The sequence below is a fragment of the Trichechus manatus genome, unplaced genomic scaffold (genome assembly GCF_000243295.1).
Source record: "Trichechus manatus latirostris isolate Lorelei unplaced genomic scaffold, TriManLat1.0 scaffold00003, whole genome shotgun sequence".
Classification (NCBI taxonomy): domain Eukaryota; kingdom Metazoa; phylum Chordata; class Mammalia; order Sirenia; family Trichechidae; genus Trichechus; species Trichechus manatus.
In genome coordinates, this window is record NW_004443939.1 from 36,097,749 (window position 1) to 36,124,146 (window position 26,398).

Genomic DNA, 26,398 nt, shown 5'->3' on the forward strand with positions numbered 1-26,398 from the left:
ATAACTGGAACAGACAACCAGATAATAAGACTAAATTAAAGCTACAATGGGATTGTCAGCATGCCTTTCACAGCAGAGACCCAAAGTGGAAAATCTTGTGGCTACGTACTATAATTCCCTGTGACAACAACAACTAAAAATGCAAAGTCTTTATTTTTCCATTTCAGTCACCCTGTTGATATCAGTTAGTTCTCATTGTTTTTTGGGGGTTTGCTATTATTATTGTTCTAGCTGTCATTAAAGGAAATTCCAGGCAATAAAAATATATTCAAATCCAAACACATTAAGGGTTTTTTTAATCTTCATTTTTATATGACCATCTATAAAATAACGTGGACTTTTTTGGACACAAAATCAATGCTGAAGCTTAGCAAAAAGGAGAGGAAATACTGCCGGAGTGACCTCTATTACATAGTTAGTCATTCAAAAGGAGAACACGCTGTGTGCTATGCAATTTAAATTAGCTGCAAAGCAGCCCATGTCCTCATTCAAGGAATCTTACAAATGCAGTTAGTTATTTCAGGAAGTAGATAAGAAACCTAAAAGACATTTCCATCAAGACACACTAGGGGCATTTTAATTTAAAATTACAAACCTACTGGAATTGCACTTACTGTATTTCAGCTTCATTTACATGACAAAGACATGAAAAAGGAGTGGTGATCTCACAATTCTTTTCTTACCACATCTTTTTAGTGTTTCTACTAAGAGTATTTTAAACAATTCACTGTGATGCAGAAGACCAGAATTATTAATGAAAGAAAGAAAGAAAAGGAACAAGGAAGGCAGGCAGACAGGCGAGCGGGCGGGCAGGCAGGCAGGCAGAAAGGTAGGTCACTCAACAAAACTATGGTTGCCAAAAGGAGACAACAACTGGTCCCTCGCACAGGGCTAGGAAGGCGAGAATGCTCTGCTCGCTGCCTGGCCGGCAGATGGCACAGTCCCCCAACCTGTCAGTACCACAGCCCCTCCAAGCTACACACAGTGGCTTTCTCATCCAAAGAGATTCAGGAAAGCTTCAGCTAAGGGTTACCCTTCTTCCCTCCCTCTCTGCTTCTCTCCCTTCTTCTCTTACATCTTTTTTTCTTTCATTCTTTTTTTTCAATTGACCAAAGGATTAAATGTGAGCTAAGAATCATTGCAAGTCCCTCCACAGGGCAGAAGCTACAATTTGTCCTCCTGTGACAGACAGCATGTAATTAATCCAGGTTCTTGGAAAGGAAGGAGATTTTGGAATGGATCTAGAAAAAGAATGGGTGAGATGAGGTGCAAATCTAAGATATGTTTTTTTTCCTTCTTTTCTTTAATTAAAATAAAACAGAACAGGATAGTTTGTGGAAAAGATAGGCATTACATAGAGGGTAAAGCAGGCGTTTGGAAGTTAGACCTAACTATTGGAGATTTCTGTAAATCACACATAGCCCACTTTCAACCATCTAATATGTATATATTTTTAAACTTTAAAAATTAAAGTATAACATGCATATACAGAAAAGTGCACAAATTATAATATACATCTCCATGAACTATCACAATTATCACCCATCATGGTCAAGAAATAGCCAGGCCCCCTCTTACTCCCTCCTGACCACAACTCCTTCCCTCCTTCTTAAAATAACTACCATCCTGACTGCTAGCAGCAGTGAATTTTGCCTGTTGTTTAACTTTATGTGAATGAAATAATAGGATATGTACTTTTGGGAAAATTTGCTCCTTTTGCTTAATGCTATGTTTGTGAGCACAGTCCCAGCTGTGGAGCAACTGGAGGTCTCATCTTGAAAAGGCAAGTATTCCATCTGAAAGAGAACTACTAGGTCTAATGCCTGTGCCTGAATGAATCCACCCTACATAATTTTCATTTCTAGCTAGATAGAGTTGGGCAGGATGAAGATGGGAGCTGCCCAGGGGCATGAAGGGAATGATGGAAAGGGTGAAAGAAAAACTATGGAAGAAAGGCAGGTTGCTTCAAAGACTAATTTTACTTAGATAATAGTATTTCTAGGATCAGACTTGATGTTAAATATTTTTAGGAATTTGTTTAACTCAATCTAACCTCCAGTACCCTGGCTGATCAATGGTAAAATGCAGTAATAATATGTCCTCCTTTCTTCCTTCCCTAAGTTGGTACCCTGTATTAAATGTGTTCTGAGCTTTTTAGCAGAAATTTGATAAAATCTTCCTAGATGGATGATTTCATTTAAATATACAATGCACACACTATTAAATCTACTACAGCCTAGACAGGTATGACGACTATCTCCACAAGAACTCACTTCATTAGCCAAGAATAGATTGCAACCCATTACAAAGTGTTTCAAATGCAATAAGACTACCAAGAAACCCTTTGGCCCTCAGCTTTGCATGAATATGTAAGAAGTAGCTTTCAGACTCTGAAGGAAGGGAGTACTCAGCGAGCAGAGCAGTGACAGATGTGGGAAGTAATCAAGCTTTCAGTGTGTGGCACAAGAATGTACAATTTACCTCCAGTTAAATGATATGCCCTTCAAAGAGATGCCCAAGTGGCCAGGGCTTCTCTATAGAGGCAAGGTCTGAGACATCAAGGTTTGCAAAGGAAAAAATTGACATCTGGGACCAAACTCATGCCTCCTCTGAGATAGGCTAGGATTCCTGATACCAGCAAAAATATGGGAAAAGTTAGAGTGAAGGAGAAAGTGGGAGCTTAGCTAGAGCGAATTCAGGGAAAAATAATTAAGAAATATTTTTCGGTAGAAAAAGAACAGGTATGGGGCTGGGAGGGAGGTGGGGTGGGCAACTGGGAAGAGGAGACAGGGCCCAGGAAACCTAATTGTGGAACAATAGGATCCTAATCAAATGATGTATCATCAGACCTCAGAATTTTCACCTATAAAATGGGAAAAATAAAATCTATAACACTTATATTATTTTTAAATGATATACATGTCTCTATACACCTGTCTTTCTACCTATCTCTGTATTTATAAGTTAGTAGTAGGACTTATACCACTATCAATTTTATTGATTGTTCTAATATAGAAGTCAGAATGTTCTCTAATAAATAAGCAGCATAGTTCACCTAAATCTAAATTTCACTGATCCACCTATTTCAGACCTGGGATCATGCCCTCAGGGAGGTCTCATTATTCTTCCCTTCAGTTTGTCCTCCTGCTTTCACTACAAGGTAAGAGGACATTTTGGATGCTAGGAACATGGCAGGTGGGCACTCACCAACTCCATAGGCCCTTGGTTCCAGCAGCACATTTGCTGATGGAAAATACGATCTCTAAAGAATGCCATTCTAGTCATTACAGGTTATTTATAGCTCCTGACACAGAAGATTTCAACTATAGAGTGAATATCATTATTAACATTAACTCAAATGAACTCTAGAAGAAAGAGGACTACAAAATCCTCATAGGAGGCCCACAGGAGATGTGGTGTTAGAGAACATGGCAATAGGAAGGGGAGGATGAATAAAAAAATGAGAGTGAGCTGTCGAGGCATACACTGAACTTGGGGCTTGGCTTTCTTTTCCCACGTCATTGATGGCCATTTTTTCTGACTGCAGGGTCTTTCCCCTCCAAATTTTTCTGCAAAAGGAATAACAGTCCAGTATCTCTGAAGCAATGCAGGCACTCTGTGCCCTTCTCCTCAGAGCCCTGTGGGTGTTCAAATTCCTGCTTGGAGATACACTCATTCTCCTCCTCACTTTTAAGTCCCTACTTCTTCTGACCTTACCTGCCCCATCTAGCTGTATCTCCAGTAGCCCCCAAGAAAACCTTTTATTATCCCTCTGGAGACTGAATTTTTTTGTTATGATTTTTTTTTTTTGATGGCATGTGTTTTAAGTTTTGGAACGTACACTTACCAATTGAGTGTGTTTAAATTTTTGGTTGGTAATATGGATTTTGAGAAATATGATGTGTGCATATGTGTGCCCATGAAGCTCTGGTGGTACTCTGGTACTATGATTTGGTGGGCACCCATCTGTTCCACCAGTCCTGGGAGGCATGATTTACTGTAGATGCCTTCCATTTGGTTACATTGGACATCTCTTTCTTTCCAAATATGACACCAAAAAAACAAAATAAACCCACCAAGGGTCCCTAACTATCACACCAAAAAAACAAAATTCATTGCCATTGAGCTGAGTCCGACTCATAGCAACCCTATAGGACAGAGTAGAACTTCCCCATAGGGTTTCCAAGGAGTGACTGGTGGATTCAAACAGCTGACCTTTTGCTTAGCAGCTGAGCTCTTAACCACTGAGTCACCAGCAGTTCAAACTATCACACAGGAAACCATAAATAGGCTCAGAATGCTTATCTAGCTGTACAAAAACAAAGAGAGACAAAAGTTTTACCCAGTCACAATTCCTGGATACACTACCTCAGTATAAGCCTGATACCCTAGCTATTCTGCGCCAATGGAAGTTTTCTTTTGCTTTTTACCGTTACATGAGTCCCCACTGAAGGGTTGTAAATACTTTTAGTGGGAAAAATGGCCTCCCAAGAAATGTGAGAGGTGGAAAATGTGGGTGGGCAACCATATAGCCTACCAGGCACTAAACAGTTATAGTTCGACTGGTTTCCTCACAGGAGCCTGGGTGGTGCAAGTGGTTTGCAATCGACTACTAACCTAAAGGATGGTGGCTCAAACCCACTGTTCTGTGGAAGAAAGTTCTGGTGAACTGCTTCCATAAAGATTACAGCCAAGAAAACCATATGGAGCAGTTCTGTAACACATGAGATCACCATGAATTGGAATCAATTTTAGCAATGGGTTTGGTTTTGGTTTTTGGTCTCTTCACAAATCTATTTTGCTCAGTCTTTGTTTATGTCATGTACCCACCTGGGACACCCTCTCACTGAACTCTCTCACTAAATTCTCTAGCCTCTGAACTTCTAATAGCAGTTAGGGTCTATTTCATATAATGTAGTTAGTTATTCATATTGTATTATCTCTTAGTTTGTTTTATGTTCATTTCTCCAGACTTGATTATAAGCTATTTGAGTTAGGGTCCTAGTCTACCCGGCATGGGAGGTGGGGCTATTTTTTCTAATTTGTCCACCCAGAAGGGGTTCTTTCTGTTAATTTGCACAAAGGCAGGCTATAGGCCAGCTTCAGTCTTCTCCTGCCCTACCTATTGTTGTTGAGTTGATTATGACTCATAGTGACCCTATAGGACAGAATAGAACTGCCCCATAGGGTTTCCAAGGCTGTAATCTTTACAGATGCAGACTACCACATCTTTCTCCCACAGAGTAGCTGGTGGGTTTGAACCGCTAACCTTTCAGTTAGCAGCTGAACACTTTAACCACTACGTGGCCAGGGATCCTTTCTCCTACCCTAGGGCTTTGTAATAAATTTCAGACATGCACAGACCAACCTGAGTGTCCCAGACGTCACGGACAGACATGGCAGAAGATGCCTAAGCAGAAAAATAATCTTCCTAGACACCCTGAGTGACACCATTCATCAAATGCTTTCCTTCAGAACACAATTCTTTTTACATCCAGGAAGTTAACACAGCCTTTCAGATGAAGCAGAACAAAAGAGATTCTCCAAAAGAAACAAGAAAAACCCACCATGATACAAATCAAATTTTGAGACAGATCGTTCAGATATAGTTGGGGAAATGGGAGAAAGAAAAGACCAGGTAAGCTGGTTGACCAAGTTGTAGATATCACAGAGAAGTTCAGCTTAAGGCAGTGATTGCTTCCCAGCTAAATTCCATCAACTCTAGCCCTGATGTAGAAGATAAAGACTTGAAACAAATAAATTGTATATCTTTCTTTACCTAGCAGGAGTTTCTGCAAGAGCCTTGCTTTTGGTCCTTTAACAAGTCATCTATGTGTAAACCTGCAGGGCCACCTGAAGGTTCAGACTGCAGTCCCACCGCACCACTTACTATTGGCCTTGTGACCTGGTCATATCACTTGATCTAGTTTTCTCATCAGCAAAATGGAGATAATACTACCTCCCTCATTCATTTATTCATTCATTCACCAAATATTTATTAAGGGTCCACCATAGGGTCGCTATGAGTCAGAATTGGCAGTGAGTTTATCGGCCCAGTAAAGGAGCCCTGGTGGCGCAGTGGTTATGTGCTGAGCTGTTAACTGGAAGGTCAGCAGTTGAACCCAATAGCTGCTCCATGGGAGAAAGATGTGGTAGTCTGCTTCAGTAAAGATTTACAGCCTTGGAAACCCCATGGGACAGTTCTATTTTGTCCTATAGGGTCGCTATGAATCGGAATCAACTCGACGGCAACGGGTGTGCATGTATGGGCCAAGCACATGGTGATCTAAACAAGACATGGTCTGTGCCCTAAAGAAGCTTCCAGATCATCTCACAGAGTTGTTAGTTACAGAGCAGAAAAGTGTCTTTTAATTGTAAAGCACCAAAACAAATACAAGTTCTTCGTTATCAGTGACATCCACTCTTGATCTAGCTGTGGCAATTTTTCTGGGCTTTTCTATTCTCATCCGTAATATTTCTGTTCTAAATTTTAATTACTCCAAATGCAAATGAGGAAGGTAAGATTATTAGGTATTTCTGAATCATGATTTTCTATAAGATTATTAGGAAATAGCTCAGATATACAAAAAAAATAAGAATAATATAGCAACCCCTTGGTGTATCAACTACCCGACTTGAGACAGAAACTACTACATATGGGGAGCTCTATCCGGTGGCATGCCCTCCTTCTTCCCCAGACGGAGTAGCTGTGATGAGATTGGCATTTATTATTCTGAATCGTGGCATTTCTAGGAAACCTGGTGTGTGAGTAAGAACGGTTCACCAGTAAAGAGTTTTTCCTGCCTTTATGTGTTCCTGGTTCTTGATGAATATGAGGTCATGACAGTAGGCATCACAGAAAGCTCAGGCACCAGCCTGTCTTCTCCCTGCCACTTCTACTTGCTGCCCACCCAGCAGACAGAATGAGGAAGATCATGTGGCAGGCAAGGCCTGCTGGCTGCATTTAGAAGGAGGATATTTTTTATATACCTTCAGGGCTTTCTGTGCGGATTCACTGGACCCGATTGCAATCAGGTTAGGCCCGGCCATGCTGCAGAAACTCTTCAGATGCAAATTATTGCCCACTGGGACCATGGAGACCGCATAGTCCTATGCATATAATGGAAAAACAAGCAGTTAGACACTGAAGAATAATTCTAAAATGAATTAAAAACCTGCCTGAGCCACACCTGCTCCACTGGAGACTGCCAGGGGCTCTGCATATCTGGAAGGAAAACTGGGACTCTCAGGCTTTGGCATTGCCAGCTAAATGAAGATTGCTTGTAAGAAGAAAGCGCGGAGCTTCCTTCCAGATGCCTAACTGTGCCAACAGCTTTTCACTTGTTGTTTCATCTATGGAGCGGGCCACTCTGGGAGGGTGTGTCTAAATACACTGTTCAAACTGCGGCTCAGCCGGAGCCTCATATCCTTGTAGGGTACAGAGCTGCTTGTGGGTTATATCCCTTCCTAAGCAGTTTGGCAAGGCAACTTATTGATGGTCATTAGAGTAAAGTGTCCATGACAGGATGTATGTGTAGCATCTAGCACAGTGTCTGGCACATAGTAGGCACCCAAGTAAGGCAACCACTGATTCCAATCCAAAAAATCCACATCTCCATGTTCGAGCCTATTGGTGCTCCAGATTTTTTTTTTTTTTTTAAGCTCTTAATTGTGCTAGGAACATCTGCTGGGTAGTTGTATGGTTATAACTGGGAGAAAATAGAAGATGCTCGTAACTTTGCCTGTTGCTGCTGTGGCAGCCCAACAAAACCTAAGTATTGAACAATTTGAATTTGATAGCTCCTAGAACTCCTACCAATATTAGGAATTATTTTGCAAAGCTGGTGACATATAAACACCGTGATTCATGACATATTGATTCAATGAGTCTATGCACATTTATTGATTATTCTGCACCAGGCATAAATTATCCTTTACCTACCTTAAAAGTATCAGCCAAGATTTCAGCACCTCGTTGATTTGTCCTTTTGGAAAGGCCCACAAAAAATTCTCTGCCTATAATAAATGTCATGGAACAGAGTGAGTGGGTGGCACCAGCTGGCTGTGCACTATTTCTTTTATCTATAAATAGTGACCTCAAAGCATCACGGTTTTCTTCCTCTTCAAAGGGCAGCTCCACTGGTCCTCTGATTCCTGCTCTCTTTACCAAAAACTTATTTCAAACTATTGCTCTTAGAAATAAACTTTTTACTTAGGAAAGAAGAGAATTAAACCAATCAGTAATTGACAGTCAGAAATGAAGTAATAGCAGTGACAAATTAGCAGTACTTCTTTTCCTCCCTAAAAGAACAATATTAGACATTGCTGATGAGGTAGGATCCCTCTTCTTAAAATGATCATGTAAGGCTTGCAGACAACATCTGGGTAAAGTGAGTCTACAACTGACTGGTCTTCAGGTCTGACCCCTGCGAGCTTTGTCTTTAAAACTACACATCCATTTATTCCTAATTACAGATGTTATAACTTTAATCTTCATAATGTCTTTATGAAAGAGTTAAATGACATAGGTCAAATGATGTTATGAAAAATTCCAAGGGCTTATGATGTGGGCAGACACAGGAATCTTTTGGAGCACACTGATAATTTTTTTTTGGCAGGGGGGTAATGGTATGACTGTGTTGCCTCTTAAGAAAATTCACTACGTAATAATCAAAATTTAAGTAAGGGACAGGTCTTTTTCTTGACAAAATATTATTCATTTTATAAAAATGTCAGCTACAAAAAAAAACTTCCTTAATTCTTTTAATATAAAAACAGATTTATACACAACTTTTAAGACAAACATTTAATGTATTAAGCAAGTTATATAAGATTTATAATGAGGCATAAAGATTATTTCCATTTTAAAAGACTAAAGTGTGATAGGAAAGTATAAAGAAAAGTATGCTCCTTATCTCTAACAAGTAAGTTGGTCTTCTATTTCTGGCAATATGGTGACCTAGATCCCCTAAATGACCAATGCAAACAACGAAAATGCTGAAATTGAAATTGAAAAAAAAAATTATGGCTGTTTGTCACTTTTTTTCTATACCACTCTACCTTCTTTTTTCCCCTCCCTCACTCTACTTAATTATAGAAGAAACCTGGTCATTTGTCCTATTGAATATTCCATATTCTGGATTTGGCTGATTGCTTCCATGGGTGTCATTTAACTTGTTCCTTTATCCTCTGTATTTTCAGTAAACTGCTAGTTTCATTTAGATGCTTAATTAGATTGTTATCAATTTTTTTTCTTCTTGACAAGCCCACTTCAGAGGTGAGGCTGTACTTCTACTGTATCATGTCATGAGGTACATGACTGGCTGTCACATCTCCAATGATAATAGATTGATCAGTGGGTTCTGGTGGTATCATCCTGATTCATCCATTATGAAGTTCCCCACCAAGAAATCATTCAGATAATGGTTTTAATATCCTTTGATGATCACTATATGAATCCACTATTTTATTAGGAATCTGCATTTACTGACTGGGATTCTTCAACAAAGAAAAACTTTCCGCAATCACACATCTGGTTTACCTGAAATTGAATTCATAAAGAAAAGATAGGCTAAATGCTTGAGTCTTTCCTTTACTCGTCAATTTTCAGAGTAATGAGATGGTGTCCTAGCAACTTGCAACAATGACCTATAAGTTGTTATTTTTTTTAACATCACTATCCACTCATGGGTCAAAGTTGAAATCATAATAGAAATTAGAAAACATTTAGAACTAAATGATAACAAAATACTCATATTAAAAAAAAGAAAGACTCAGCTAACGCAATACTTAAATGGAAAGTTATGGCCTTAAATAACACATTAAAGAAGGTGACAAGTTCAAGGTTAACGAGATAAAATTCCAACTTGAGATATAAGAAAAAATAAACAATAAAAACAAAGAAAATCTGAAGGAAGAAAATAAAGATAGAAATAGAAAGAGAAAGGAAACATAAAAGAGAAGGTTCAACAAAGCCACAAGTTGGTTCTTGGAAAAGATGAATAAAATTGAAACTTCTGGTAAGGGAAAAAAAAAACGGAAGGCACAAATAAACAATATTATGAATGAAAAATGGGAATAGCAAGAAATGTTGTGAAACTTAAACAGATATTAAGAAGATATGAATAACTTCATACCTAAAATTAAAAAAAAAAAAAAAAACTTAGATGAAATAGATCACATGCTAAAAAACAACTTCCAAAGCCGACTCAGGAGAACCTAAGTAATCATATAATCATTAAAGAAACTGAATTCAGTTAAAAATCTTCCCACAAAAAAAGCACCAAGCTCACAGGATTTGTTTACAGGTAAATTCTACCAAAATTCAAGAAATAGATAACTCAAAATTCACTGATTTCAGAGAATAAAAAAATGGGAAACATTCCCTATTTTAAGAGGCTAACATAACTCTTTTACCAAAACCAGATAAGGATAACAAGAAAGAAAGATTATAGGCCACAGAAATGAAAATCTTAAACAAAATACTAGCAGACCAAACCTAACACTGTATTAAAAAGAGAATATGTCATGATCAAGTTTGGTTTCATCTCAGGATGCAAGACCAGTCCAATATCAGAAAATCAATTAATGTAATTAACCACATCAACAGATTAGAGAAGAAACTCATATAATCATCTCATTGCAGCAAAAGGGAGTTTATCCTATCACCTGAAATTCTATTTCTAGGTGTTTACCTTGAAGAAACTCTTGTATATGTTCCCAGGAGACATACACAAAAAGATACATAGCAGCACTGAAGATAATAGACAAAAACTGAAACATACCCAAATATACATCAGCAGAAAAATGAATAAACAGATTACAGGGTATTCTTACCACTGAATGTTACTTAGCAGTGAAAATGAATGAACTGCAGCTACAAACATCAACATAAATCAAAAGCAGAAAGTCACACGAGTTCATATAGTATAACTCCAACAATATAAAGCTAAAAGACAAGCAAAACTAAACAAAGTATAACTTAGGAATACATATATAGAGATGAAGCTCAAAGAAAGACAAAGCAATGTTTATCACAAACTTCACGGCAGTGGTTACCTCAGGTTGGGAAGGGGGAGCATTTGGGACTGCAGGACCACCCAGGGGCTTCTAAGATCCTAATAATGATCTATTTCTTAAGTCAGGTGGTGGGTACCCAGGTGTTCATTTTATTATTGGTCTTTAAACTGTACATAAACATTTTATAGCTCTTTTTAATGTACTCCATATTTCACAATAAAAATAAATATAAGTAGAGGTAAGTTGATGTTGTATTTTTAAGGGAAGCGGATTGAAACAATTTTTGCCAGTAGCTGCTTGCCTAACTGACATATTTCTCAGCAGGAATTGGAATTGGAAAGCAGCTTTCCTTCTGTCCATTTCTTAATAAATTATTAACGAGGCCCTGAGTTACAGAAGGAAGAGGACACAGCATAATTAAAGTGCTACATACTTCTGTTTCTTACCCAATGCTCTCTAATTAATTGAGAAGTAGGAAATAGAAGGCAAGACTAGAGATTAGGTGCTTCCTTCTTGGGCTCAAAATATAGGTGATTGATAAATGAGGTGCCAAGCAGATAAAGATCTTAATATCCCAATGCCATCTCAGTTTTGAATAAAATAATTATTACGATATTAACTTATGTATTGGATATAGCAAATCCAAAAGTCTATAGATAGCATGAAAGGCAAGCCTCAATGCTGGGCAACTAATCAGAAGTTGGGGCAGAAAGATGAGGCTTGAGATGCTGTGGAAAGACCTTTAACCGAAGGAAGAGATTCCTAATATAAACTGTGCTGTAACATTGAGATTTTAGGGGTTCTGTTCAGATAAGCTGTTAAGATAACTGTATGGCTGTGAACATAGCTTGTTTTAAACCATACTTTAAGTGCTATTAGTACCTGCTTATAATAAGATGTCACTTTGAGGACTAAGGTACACCTGACCCAAGCCATGGTATTCTCCGTTACCTCATATGCATGCGAAAGCTGGACAATGAATAAGAAGGACCAAAGAAGAATTGATACGTTTGAATTATGGTGTTGGTGAAGAATACTGAATATGCTATGGTCTGCCAGAAGAATAAAAAAATCTTCCTTAGAAGAAGTACAGCCAGAATGCTACTTAGAAGTGAGGATGGCAAGACTTCATCTCAAGTACTTTGGACATGTTATCAGGAGGGACCAGTACCTGGAGACAGACATCGTGCTTGGTAAAGCAGAGGGTCAGAGAAAAACAGGAAGACCCTCAACAAGATGGAATGACACAGTGGCTGCAACAATGGGCTCAAATACAGCAAGGACTGTACTAGACCGGCAGTGTTTCATTCTGTTGTACATAGGGCTGCTATGAGTCAGAACTGAGTCGACAGCACTTAACAACACAAGAAGCTATTTATTATATGGTTATTTACTAGTAAAAAAAATAGAAGAGTTTTATTATAGGGAAGTGTGATTTACACATCTAGCTTTAAACAAAGTTATTTTCCAAGAGAAACAGGCCATTGTTCTGTGCTACCAAAGTGAATCAAAGTGTCTGGTGGCAGGCACAAAAAATATTCTAAGGGGAACTTACTGGACAGATTCAAAGATAGCCTGAGTCTGGTTGAGCATGCCAGAGCTGAGAATTCAGCATAGGCCTCCTTGATTCCTTCTTCCGTGTTTTTAAGGCTGTGTTTCTCAAATGGGCATGCCAACCAAACCCCAGAGGCAGGGTCACTGCCTACGATAGTGGTAGCACAGTCCGTTCAATGCACAACTCCAGAGGATACCATTCACACAGGCTGTGATAAGAATGGTGCCCCCGGAAGTTGGGCAGCACAGTGACCCCATCCATAGGTACCTGGTACTGAGCAAAGGTCTACTCAAATGTCACTAGAAAAACTCTACTCACCCTCCTGGAACATTAATTATATCCAAATCTAAGTAATACAAAACATTACTTTTATATTAAAACCAAGATGGCTATATTTCGGCTATATACATGACATTCAACATAAAATTCACATTAGCGAAATAAAATATCAGACTTCAGGGGACCTCATACCACCAAGAAAGGAGCACTGGGAGCAGAGCGCGTCCTTTGGACCCAAGGTTCCTGCGCAGAGAAGCTCCTCGTCCAGGGGAAGACTGGGACAACTAGAACTGTGAGCCATTACAAGACCTGAAGTATCTGTTTAAGAGACTGAATCTGGAAGGATGGTGAAAAACTGAGTATTGGAATACATTTTAAGACAATAAAGTACTATAACGGTAAAAATTCTAGCACGCTTCCAAGGAACTTATTAATTACAAATGGAAACATAAAAATTTATAGTGGAGAAACCTGATAGACATCTTCTTAACCAAGTAATCAGTTTAACAGCACCAGTAATGAAACAAACAGACATCATGTGCCTCCGGACATGATGCACTGAGAAGGACACAACATCATTTTTGCGGCATTCCTGCTAAAAATGCATAACCTAAATCTAATCACAAGGAAAAACAATCCAGACAAATCCAAACTGAGGAACATTCTACAAAGTAACAGGTCCATACTCATCAATAATATCAAGATCATGAAAGACCGAAGAATTATTCCAGATTAAAGGAGACTAAAGAGACATGACTAAATGCAATGTGTGATTCCGATGGGATATTGGACCAGAAAAATTTTTTTCTTCTGTTGTTATACAAGAAGTTAATGAAACAACTGGCAAAATTTGAATATGGTCTATAGATTAGATAATAAATATTGTTTCAATGCAAATTGAAATAGGCCTATAACAGCTAAGTGTGTGCATTAGATGGCACCTGGCCAACGTATTTCTACATACGTACCTGGCAGGAAGGGAACGAGGTCCCTCACCTACAGTATGAGAGGGGTGCAAGCAGAACACCAGCCTTGTGTCGGCTGCAGGGAGTGATCCACTGGCCATGCAGGACCAACACCACTACCCACAACTGAAGCTGACCTTGTTCTGTTCCTTCTCTATGTGAATAAAGTGTTGTTGCATCCCCCCCCCCCAAAAAAAATCAGACTTCTAAGGAACTTCATGCTGTCAGTGGGCCACTTGGAGCTATATCCCCAGCCTCCTGGGGCTCAGCCTCCGTTGTTAGGGCTACTTTGGTGAAACAGGTATTTATTCTCTGACATTTAGGGGAAAATAAACTCTCACTATAAATTAAAAATCACTACTGATAGACTTGCTCATCAATATAACCAGAATAAATTCAGAGATCTAGATTTTAGCACAAAATTTTACAAAACAATAATAATATGATCATAAAGAATCGGAAAGGTTAAATACTAAAATTACTATTGCTTTAGTAGCCATATTATATCCAATGTAAAAACTGATTCCAGTTAAATCAATAATAATAAACTGTTTATATTTTGTTGAGTTCTGCTATTATTCATCTGGCATTAATCCAAGTCAATTTGCATGGAAAAGTATTTAAATTCATCTTACCATCTGGGGAGAAGATTATCTATAAATGACACTAATTTGAATTAAGAAATCTTTTAAATACAAACCAGACATACAGTCATACTATGAAAAACTGCTACTCATAAACTCATGTTGTAGAAAAACATGGTGGAAGCAAGCTACAAAATGGTCTGTACAGACTGATTATATTCTTGTAAAACTATGCAAATACATGCATACAAAAATACTTTAAAAAAATACACCCAAATATTTAAGTGATTCTCTGTGAGTATGCTTTTCTGTATTTTTCAAATTCCCTACACTGAACATCTATTACATTTGTAATTTTAAAGAAAAGACAAAAAACTATAATGAAACAAGTGAATGCAAGCCAGGCATTAGAAATATTTTTAGCTAGAAAAAAAAATACCATGGTACCTGTGAATAGGACATCTCCACCATCTAAAGTTGCATTTTCATCTTTCATCTCGACTATATTCAGTTGAAGTTTTTCTAATGCTTCTTTCATCATGTCAACCTGTTGAAAATAAAATGATTCAGATTAATATCCTACCATTTCCAAACAAGAAAACCAACCATCTAGAACTTCTGAACACTGAACCATGCTTCTTCTCGTGCACATGCACACGCCCACCTACCCACCCACCTTCTTGTGGATATATGTAGTCTAGTGTAGGGTATATCATGATCATTTGTAAGACAGGAAATTATCCGTTAGAAATTGTCTATTTTTGTCCCCATCTAGTCTAAGGTCAAGTCAGTATTATAGTCCTTTATTCTGTTGGAAGGCTGACTAACTAGGACACTGTCGGAGGCTGACTAGCTATGGCATTATTGGAGGCTGACTGGTTAGAACACATGAGTCAAGAAAGGTGGCAGGCATGGTACCCTGTCCCCCTACCCTTGGCAGAAAATGCATGATTTAAATTTTAAACCTTAAGCCAGTTAGTCAGTCAGTCAGTCAGAGTTACACAGACACAGGGCAATACCATATTTTTAAACAAATAACACGTGCCTTCTGTGTTTACTGGCTGCAAACCACACACACAAACACCCCCGCCACGCCCTGTCCCCCAAGTGAGGCACCCTCAAAGCACCTCCATCCCAATCCTCTTCCACATGTTGCCATAAAAAAAAAATTAGCATAGCACACTTAAGAAAATACCTCACAGTGGGGGCATGGCCAGCAAACAAATGCAGAAAGTGCATGTTATTTGCATAAAAATATGGTATATGGAAGAAATATCAATGACAATAACCACTAATGTGAAATCTCACCCATAGGACAATCATTGTTTTATACTTAAATATTTTCTAAAATGTCAGGACAGCCAAAGCTTCTCTGTAAATCTAAACTGTTATTTAAATTTATACTCAGTTAATATAATTTCCTGGCTCCCTAGAAATGATTAACAAGTACAATAACTGCAATTGCAATGAAATTAAAAAAAAATACATGAAGATGAATTTCAGGGACTTTTTATGATTCCAGGGAATGGTCTAAACCAGAGACATTCTGGGCTGAAGCAGGGAACATTTCTAGTGAGGTTTAGTCTAATAGGAAAAAAAAAAAAAATTAAGGCATAACAAATGACTGATAGTCAGAATTTAATTCAAGTCCTCCCAGCAACTCAACAAAACAATTTTTAAACTTTATAACCTTTAACATGGTGAAGACACAGATTGAGAAGACATGAATAGATAGCACATGATCACAGATCACTGGGAAAAGCAGGTAGCTCTGCCAAAATACAGCATGCTGAGTACACATAGTGAATTGTCAATGAGGAGTTTGTTGTTGTTTTTATTGTTGTTAGGTGCTGTCATGCCAGTTCTGACTCATAGAGACCCTACGTACAACAGAACGAAATGTTGCCCAGTCATGCATCATCCTCATAATCCTTACTATGTTTGACCCCATTGTTGCAGCCATTGTGTCATTCCATCTTGTTGAGGGTCCTTCTTTTTCTTGCTGACCCTCTACTTTACCAAGCATGATGTCCTTCTCCAGGGACTGATAACATGTCCAAAGTACATGAGATGAAGTCTCACCATCCTTGCTTCTAAGGAGCATTCTGGCTGTACTTCTTTCAAGATTTTTTCATTCTTCTGGCAGTCCATGGTATATTCAACATTCTTTGCCAACACTATAATTCAAATGCATCAATTCTTCTTCGGTTTTCCTTATTCATTGTCCAGCTTTTGCATGCATATGAGGTGATTGAAAATAACTCTGAAACTTGCCCTTGAACATAGAGTAGCTAAAGTGAAAGGAAGAAATGATGAAGTAAAAAGAGCTGAATCAAAGATTACAAAGGGCAGCTCGAGAAGACAAAGTATTATAAATGAAATGTGCGAAGACCTGGAGGTAGAAAACCAAAAGGGAAGAACATGCTTGGTATTTCTCAAGCTGAAAAAACTGAAGAAAAAAATTCAAGCCTCAAGTTGCAATCCTGAAGAATTCTATGGGCAAAAAATTGAACTACGTAGGAAACGTCAATAGAAGATGGAAGGAATACACAAAGTCACTGTACCGAAAAGGACTGGTCGACGTTCAACCATTTCAGAAGGTAACATACGATCAAAAACTTATGGTACTGAAGGAAGAAGTCCAAGCTACACTGAAGGCATTGGAGAAAAACAAGGCTCCAGGAATTGACAGAATACCAATTGAGATGTTTCAACAAACGGATATAACGCTGGAAGTGTTCACTCACCTCTGCCAAGAAATTTGGAAGACAGCTATCTGGCCAACTGACTGGAAGAGATCCATATATGTCCCTATTTAAAATTATTGGAAATTATCGAACAATATCATTAATATCACATGCAAGTAAAATTATGCTGAAGATAATTAAAAAACAGTTGCAGCAGTACATCAATAGGGAACTGCCAGAGATTCAAGCTGGATTCAGAAGAGGACGTGGAATGAGGGGTATCATTGCCGGTGTCAGATGCCTGAGGAGTTTAGGAGTCATAAATATAGCAGAGTAACTTCTAAAGTAATAAAAATATGGAAATACTTTAACAACAAGCCTCACATTCATGCAGTCAAAAAAACATTAAAAAGGATACAAAGTAAAATAAATAAATCATCTCATCCTTGTCCTGGAACTCATGTAAAAATTCCACGAACCAGAGTGACTCAGAACAATAAAAAATTATTTCCATGGACAAAATGGTCTTAATGTTGTAATAAATACATCTAGTGACCTCTTTTAACAGCCAAATAGGTTTTCCAATGTGACAGGAAGTGGAATCGTTGCTATAGCATAAAAAAGAAGCAAAGCAACATCCTCCATGACTTGTTGGGATACAGTGAACCCAGGAAAACATACAACTGCTTCCTTCTGGCCTCTCTGCCTCTGTGTTCATGGAAAATACACTAGGTCTGAAGAGAGATCATGAGAACTGAGCTACTGCTACCTTTTGTTACCATTATGAACGCTACTACTTCTATTATAACTTAACATTTCAAAGATTACTAGGAATTCAGCAATAACATGGAATTTGGTCTGAAAAGTTTATATGTAACATCTCTACCCGAGGAAATTTATTCAACTTTTAAGAGTTTAAGGAGAACAGAAGTAGGGAGGGTATTATCTGCCAGCTTCAGAGACACTGCATCTCTTTAAAAGTTCTGTCTTTCAAAATTAAAATTTTAGAGGATAAAATGTTTGTGGTTTCTTAAAAGTTAAAACAGCTGTACTGACATTAAAAAACCGGCTTTTGTGCAAGGGTAGTACTTTTTTTTTTTTTTTTTTAACATTCAGTAACATCTATGTAAACAAAATCACCAGGATAATTCCATACCACAAACATTGATGATACTACATTACTTTCAGAGTTAAGTGCATGGGCAAGTTTAAAACATTTTTAAACATCAAGTAAACAGTGTTTGAGAGCTGCAGGGCCATATGGCAGCAAACTGACAATGCTAACCCCAGGGAGATTTCTGGAGAAGAAACAGGAGAGGCTGAACCTGACAGGCTGTCCACTGAGAACCACATATGCTTGGCACAGCGGCTCCAGTGAATCAGACAAACTCAGCTGTAAACAGGCCCAGCGTTGCCCTGACACATGGGCCCACAGCAAGCCAGCCATTTAGGCAGTTAGAACACTAAATATAACTACAGAAGTAGAGATTTTTGCAGGAAGAGATCCAAACCATGAGCCTTCAAGAAACTGCCCATTCTGTGGTTACATAGCCACGGTTAATGTTGACTTAATTAACTTCCAAAAGGAAAAAAAAAAATGGCCAAACAACACATCCACCTTTCATTGAGATACTAACCCTGCCGAGTGGAATTTAGCATTGCTCAGGGCGGAGAGAAACCTTCAGGACAAACAGTATTAATTCCAAAGTCTGAGTTGAAAGGGTCATTTTAGCCCATGAAATTAGAAATAAAAAGGGTAAGTGAGAGAAACAAATCTTAATTAATTTAAACCTTACCTACATAATTTTCCATATTCTAAGGATTTACCAGATCTTTCTTCCTTCCCTTTTCACTCTATATGCTTTTGGTTTCATTTTTTTCTTTTGCTACAGAGTTCCTGGGTGGTGTAAATGGTAAAGCTTGGCTACAAACCAAAGGTTGGAGGTGAGATGCCTTGGAAGAAAATCCTGGTGGATCTACATGCAAAAAATTGGCCACTGAAAACCCCACAGAGCACAGTTCTACTCTGATGCACATGAGGTCACCATGAGTTGGAATCAACTTGATGGCTACTAGGTAAATTCTAGATTCCTTCTCTAGCCACCTCTGCTACTTCCAGTCATCCAACCTACACGTCTTTCTCTCCAGGAGAACTAGTTTTTGTCTTAAGGTAATCATCTTTTCTTTTTATTTTTTCCCTCTCTCTCTCTCTTTTCTGGAGTACTAATATTAAAAAAAAATCTATTTATTGGTGTTGGTTACACATTCACGGTCACTTCCCTGGGAATGTCTGTATAGTACAGTGTTATGATTAAGGGGATGGGGTCAAGTCCTAGCTCTGCTACTTGTTAGCCGAGTGACTGTAGGTTGTTCAGTTTTCTGAGCCTCAGTTTCTCATCTTCAAAATGGATGTTTTTTTAATAACTGCACCAACTTCCTAGGCTCCTCCTAATCATTACATATTAAAAACACTGGGCAGAATCTGGCACATAGTAACTTTTCAATAAATGTTAGATATGACTTATATTATTCTGACGAACTCCATCTTGTGTGCACCAGTGACAAATACCTGTGTTATGAAATTGACCCACAAGAGAAATGCTGCTACTTTTTCTTACATTCGGGCAAGCTTCTCATGTTTTACCATCCTATGACAGATCCCATCTGCTTTCCAGTCAATTAAAATCACAGTCTTTTCTGCAAAGCCAGTGTAATTAAAGCATGTACACTGAAAACACATTTAAATTTAAATCATGTAAAACTGATTCCCTTCCATCTCCTGGAAGCTATCAGGATATGTGGTAGATTTCTTGTATGGTCTCTGCTTTGAAACAGCCCTCTGGAGACACTACAGAAAGAGGTTAGTGGGCCTTCCTGGTGACATGTCCCACAGACTCAAAAAAGCACCAGCCAAGATGATCTAGAATGATTATAGTTATGAGGATGTTAACTCTCTAAAGGACCCAAGCAGTCTAAAGAACTCCCTCTCCTTCTCAGTGCTTGGTCTCCTTTACTTACTTTCCTGCTCTGCTCTCTTCTTACCTTCTTTCATGGCTTTCACTTCTGTTACCTCATTTGTCTTACGTTTATATCATCATCCTGTCTTCTCATTTCACCCCTTTTGGCTCCTCATGGTGAGTGGAAAGAACTGGGGATTTGAATACTATCTCTGCCACTTATTAGCTATGTGACTTACAACCAGTTATCTTCTCTTAGCCTAAATTTCCTGATCTGCAGATGGGATGATGCTCTTCCTTTAAACAGGGATTATGTGAGTAACAAATGAGCTAATACACGTAAGGCATCTAGTGCAGTGCCTGGCATATAGTGCTCAAAACCAGTAGTTGCTAGTATTATTATTTTGCCCTAAATTAACTCAGTCCTTGGTCTGGATTTTGGCTACTTTTCAGAAACAAGTAAAAGATAAATATACCATTTTCAGCATTAAAAAAGACATCTTTTGAGCCCAACTCTCCTTTTCTTCCAACAAAATCTCCCCTAAACCCAAAATACCACCCCCTCAAAAAAAAACCAAAACCCAAAACAAAAAACTTCCCATTTTCACTGGGAAGCTATACTCATAATAACTTGCAATAGCACTACAATTAATTTAATACTCTTTATTTACATGGCAATATTTTCAAGTTGGTCCTGTCCGAAGTTGACTTTTGCAATGTGTTTTCAACAATGCCCACTTAGAATGTTTCACATGCTCACACTGGATGTAGTGAATGTGTCCATGAGGCCTGATAAACAGTTCTGTGCTGTGGCTCCATGAAGAATTTGCACCAACCTCTGTTTGCCAAGCTATTTTCCTTTAGCAGCTTTTGCGCAATGGGCTGCCGGATGCAATGACTAAAAATGAGGCTCCCAGAGTTGGTCTATCTGCTGCTGACATGTCTCAGTCACCCACTGTTCTGCCAGGCCCTGGCAGCTGTACCATCACTGCTACATTTTCAATGCCCACTGAAATTCTTCCAGTCCCTTTACAATTCATCGTATCACAAGAGCTTTGTACTGTCATCCTATCTGTACTCTTATCTAGCTCCAAGAGTTGAATAGCAGAAACTTAGTTTGTCGGTGGTGAGATGATTTCATTTTCTCTACTTGTTGCTGACTTTGCTGTGCCTTGTAATGCTAAGTATGACATGGAGATAATGCTGAGGAGGCCTCTCAAGAAGCTGATGCGATGTCTTGAGCAGGCCAAGGCACAGCTAGCTTGGAACCTGTGGATGCATCACAGTCACACGTGTCCCTGGTCATGTTAAACGGGCCACATTGCCCTTCCTTATGCCATTTTAATTTCTGAGATTCAGCATAACTTTGGTCACTGAGACCACTTTAACTAGCACATTTGACTGATTTTATGACAATGCTTACTGTCTGTATTGTGCTATCACTTCTATTTTCTCATTTGATCAACATTTCAGTTCAACATTTAGTGGGTATTAACATTTTTTTACCAGACTACAAAGATCAAAAAGCCACAGCGCCTGCCCCTGGGTAGTTAACAACCTAGTTGGGCAGATGTACTCTGTGAATATGTAGTGGAAATAAAATGGAATATTTCTTCTGGTGCTCAAAATAACTGTAAAAGGTAGGAAGGATAGGTATTAGTATATCCATTTTACATACGAGTAAACTGAGGTTAAGGAGCTCCGGTGGCACAGTAGTTAAAGCACTGGTTGCTAACCGAAGGACGAGCGGTTTGAACCCACCAGTGGCTCCTCGGGAGAAAGATGCGGCAGTCTGCTTCCATAAAGATTACAGCCTTGGAAACCCTATTGGGTAGTTCTACTCTGTCCTACAGGGTCGCTATGAGTCAGAATCAACTCGATGGCAATGGGTTTGATTTTTAAACTGAGGCTAAATGAAGTTGATTGACTTGCCGAGTGAAGCCCAGTCTAGAATCCAGGCCTCCTGACTCCATCCTCATGTTCACCCCACTGTGTGATAATGATTCTCCTGAGGTCTCTTCATAGAGCACAGTCCATATCAGAATTGGAGCTCACACCTTCTGCTTTCCAACTCTACATTTAAGTCCACTGTGTTTTACAAGACCTTGTAACAAGGAGACTTTGGATTCTATGTTCTCTTCATATCAGAGATAAATGACATTTCTGCATATTAGAGCCATAGGATACCAAGGTGCAGTGTGATTAAGAACTCTAAGTAATATGAACAGAATGTATAAACCACATCAAGAGTGCTCACGAAGGACAGCCTGCATATTAATTACTACCCTTCAAATCTGGGATGCTGTAGGTCTGTGCAGTGGTTCAGTCCTTAAACTTTCATGTGAGCTGATCAAATTACTAAAACTAACCAAAGCTTTAATATACTAAAGGATTCAGTCCTAAAAATTCCTAAATAAAAACATATTGGAATCCTTTTCTATACTCTGATTTTAGGACAAAGTTCTTAGGAAGCATCTAGGTAGCAATAACAATAGCAAACATTTATGTACTCTACTATGTGCTAGACACTATACTAAGAACTCATATTTAACTTCTCTAGTTCTCACAATCCTATGAAGCAAGTATAAGCATTATTTCTGTTTTAGTGATGAGGAAACTGAAGCATGGAGAGGCTAGGTAACTTGACAAAAGTCTCATAGCAAGTAAGCAGCAGAGCTGAGATTTGAACTTAGAAAGTCTTGCTCTAAAGTTTGTCTTCTTCTTTCTTGTACAACATTGACAGTAGATAATTTAAAAAAAAAAGAAAACAAAAAACCCATTGCCACTGAGTCGATTCCAGTTCCGACTCACAGCAACCCTATAGGACAGAGTAGAACTGCCCCTTAGGGTTTCCAAGGCTGTAATCCTTAGGGAAGCAGATTGCCATATCTTTCTCCTGCGGAGTGGCTGTTGGATTTGAACCGCTGACCCTTCAGTTAGCAGCTGAGCGCTTAACCACTGTGCTACCAGGGCTCCTCAGTAGATAATTAGGTATCTAGTATAGGGTCAGTATGAGTTGGAATCGACTCAACAGCAATGGGTTTGGTTTTTTTTTGGTTATTCAGTGAAATGAAAACGAATGTTAGAATGGCTCTGAGGAACTATAATATCCTCAAGAAACAGATTGTCTTCACTATCATTTCTTTAGTTGAACAAAAATGTGGGCTGTTAGATATTTTAGAGGAATGGAGTGATAGAAGCTGCAAATTGCAGCAGTCTGCACTTGGGTTTGGTTTCTAAAGATACTAAATTCTGCTTTCCCAAGCATATACAAACTAAGGCTAATAAATTTTTTGGGAGCCACTACTTCATCCTTCCAATTTATAGATCAGATTATGAGAAAGAGTTATATGTCGAAACAATTTTTAAATGGTCAACAATGTATTTTAAATACAGTGAGATTATGAAAGCACGTAGACACGTAGACACACTCCAAATCAATCCAATAAATTTAGAAAGATGACAAAGGGTTCTACCACACTGGGAAGTGCAGCAGGCAGAATTCAAAGATGATGCCCAAGATTCCCACCCCGATGTTCACGCACTGTATAATCCTCTTCCTTTGAGTGTGGGCAGGACCTGTAAATATGATGGCATGTCACTTTCATGATTAGGTTATATTATATGGCATAGGTAAAGAGATTTTGCAGATGTGATTAAGGTCCCTAATCAGTTGACTTTGAGTTAAGAAAAAGGGAGATTAAAAGGTCTGCCTGACCTAAACAGGTGAGCTCTTAAAAGAGGGTTTAGAGGTTAGATATAGAGGAAGTCAGAGAGATATTCTCCTGCTGGCCTGGAAGAAAGCAAACAGCCATGTTGTGAACTTCCTTTGATCCTAGACACCTGGATAGGACCTGAGGGTGGCCTCTAGAAATTGAGAGTGACCCATGGCTGACAGACAGCAAAAAAAAAAAAAAAAAAAAGCGGCAGTGGGGGTGCGGGGAGAGGGGAGGAACCTTAGTGCTACAATGGCAAGGAACTTAATTCTGCCAACAACCTCAGTGAGCTTGGAAGAGAACCCTGAACTCCAGATGAGTACACAGCCCAGACAGCACCCTGACTGCAGCATTGCTTATGAGATCCTGAGCAGAGAACCCAGATACAACATGCTTGAACTTCTGACTTAACAAAAGTTGTGAAAATAAATAGGTGTTCCTTTAAGTTGCTAAGTTAGTTGTAATTTGTACAGAGTAAAACGAAATTAATACAGACTCAAATTTAAATAGATTTTATTCAAAAATGTATTTGCAAAGGCCTTTTGTCAAAAGCAAGAGAAGCTGACCTAAATATTATTTCCAAGTTGTTTGTTAAGAATATATTGTACCTATTCTTAAGATAAGAAGCCCTGGTAGTGCAGTGGTTAAGCACCTGACTGCTGAAAGTTCGGTGGTTCGAAACCACCAGCAGTTCCGACGGAGAAAGATGTGACAGTCTGCTTCGGTAGAGCTTTACAGCCTTGGAAACCCTACAGGGTTGCGATGAGTCGGAATCTACTCAATGGCAGTGGGTTTGGTTTTCTTTAGATATTCCTAAGACATTCCCAAGAAAACAATGTTTTAAATGCATTTAGGGTCCTAGACTCACCAGCTTCCTTAATCCATTCTTTATGGAAATGTACTGTTATACTGAAGCATGCAGAAAACAAGATGCAATACTTCTTGTGTTTTTAATTATAAATCAAATACAGGCTCACAGAAATTAAAATGACAAAAGTATATAAATAACAATAAAAAGTAAAAACATGCCTTTGGCTGCCCCAATCTTCTCATTTTTGCTCATTACATCATGGACCACCAGAAGAATGAACAAGTCTGTCTTGGAAGAAGTACAGTCAGAATGCTCCTTAGAAGCAAGGACAGTGAGACTTGGTCTCACATATTTTGGACATGTTATCAGGAAAGACCAGTCCCTGAAGAAGGACATCATGCTTGGTAAGGTAGAGGGTCAGCGAAAAAGAGGAAGACATTCAATGAGATGAACTGACACAGTGGCTGCAACAATGGGCTGAAAAATAGCAATGATTGTGAGGATGGCTCAGGACCAGGCAGTGTTTCATTCTGTTGAGCACAGGGTTGCTGAGTTGGAACTGACTTGATGGCACCTAACAACAACAAAGGAATCAACAATGTGCTTTCAGAAATAAAAGGGTTACATAATTCAGATAGAGGGGGTGAAAGAAGGCCTCTTTGAGGAAGTGACATTTAAGCTAAGAAATCAAAATGTTAGTAGTGGTTACCTATTCCTGCTGGTGGGCCCATTGTTCCTTAGAAACAAAAAGGGTTTCTTGATGATCCTCACATTAGCTTACCGTAGTCTCTGAAGACTTAATCAAGGGTTTACTGTATTAGGAAAATGGTCAGTAAGACCAGAAATTCACTTAATCATTAAAATCATCAAAAGTTATTCGACAGAGTCGAGTAAATATCATTAATCCTGTGATTATTCTGGGAACTCATGATATTTATAGGATGGTCAACATGTATGAGAATCTGATAACATTAGTTCATTTTCGTCTTCTGTACATTTGTAATAATAACGGTTACATGAATAAGATTTCTTGAAACATTTCCCACAGTTTGTTAAATATCCATTGCATTTTTTTCATTGATTTCTTGGATTTCTATATTTAACGGGTTTATTTCTAGCAACAAGTTCTAAAAATTAACCAGGATATTTAGTTTCTTGGTTTCCTTATTTGTAAAATGAGGGGGCAGAGCTTTAAAAATGAGATCATTTCCAGTTCTAGATTTCTAAGAGTTGTAGTCGCAAAACAATTTTTGGCATTCATAAATGTAACTCTGACTGTAAATCCTATTTCCTTCCCATTGAGTTTACTGAAAACACCCCAGATGGTTACAGTTATTCATGAATAAAGAATTCTGGTGTTTAAACAAATTTAATCAGAAGCAAAAACAACAAAAAAACAAACCCAATGCCGTCAAGTTGATTCCGACTCATAGCGACTCTAGAGCACAGAATAGAACGTCCCCATAGGGTTTCCAAGGAGCCGCTCATGGATTCAACAGCCGACCTTTTGGTTAGCAGCCGCACCTCTTAACTACTGTGCCACCAGGGCTCCAGGAGCTGGGTACATATGGATTGGAGGGAGGGATGGCAGACCCAAAAGTGGATTTAAAAATCTCAGAAGAGTGAGATCCCTCATAGGCGAGCAGAAGGACTCTGCTGCAGTAGGGAAGAAAACTACTGGTGTCATGTTAACACCAATTTATGATACCTATATTTTATTTTTTGGAATAAACCATCATACAGTTTCTCCAAGGCTGCTAATTACCTGCCAACAGTGAGAATAATTATACTACATAGAGCGTCCATAATGCCTTTCTTATAGGAA

The 26,398-nt window shown here is 38.6% G+C and overlaps 1 protein-coding gene across 1 annotated transcript in view; it reads right to left on the reverse strand.

The window, feature by feature from the left end:
* Window positions 1–26,398, reverse strand: part of DDAH1 (dimethylarginine dimethylaminohydrolase 1) — a 170,457-nt gene that overhangs the window by 30,954 nt on the left and 113,105 nt on the right. The window contains exons 2-4 of the mRNA XM_004369117.2: window positions 14,850–14,949; window positions 7,943–8,016; window positions 6,991–7,110 (exon numbers count right to left, since the gene is read on the reverse strand). Of these exons, the coding sequence (XP_004369174.1) occupies window positions 6,991–7,110; window positions 7,943–8,016; window positions 14,850–14,949 (294 nt within the window). The remainder of the gene's footprint in view (window positions 1–6,990; window positions 7,111–7,942; window positions 8,017–14,849; window positions 14,950–26,398) is intronic.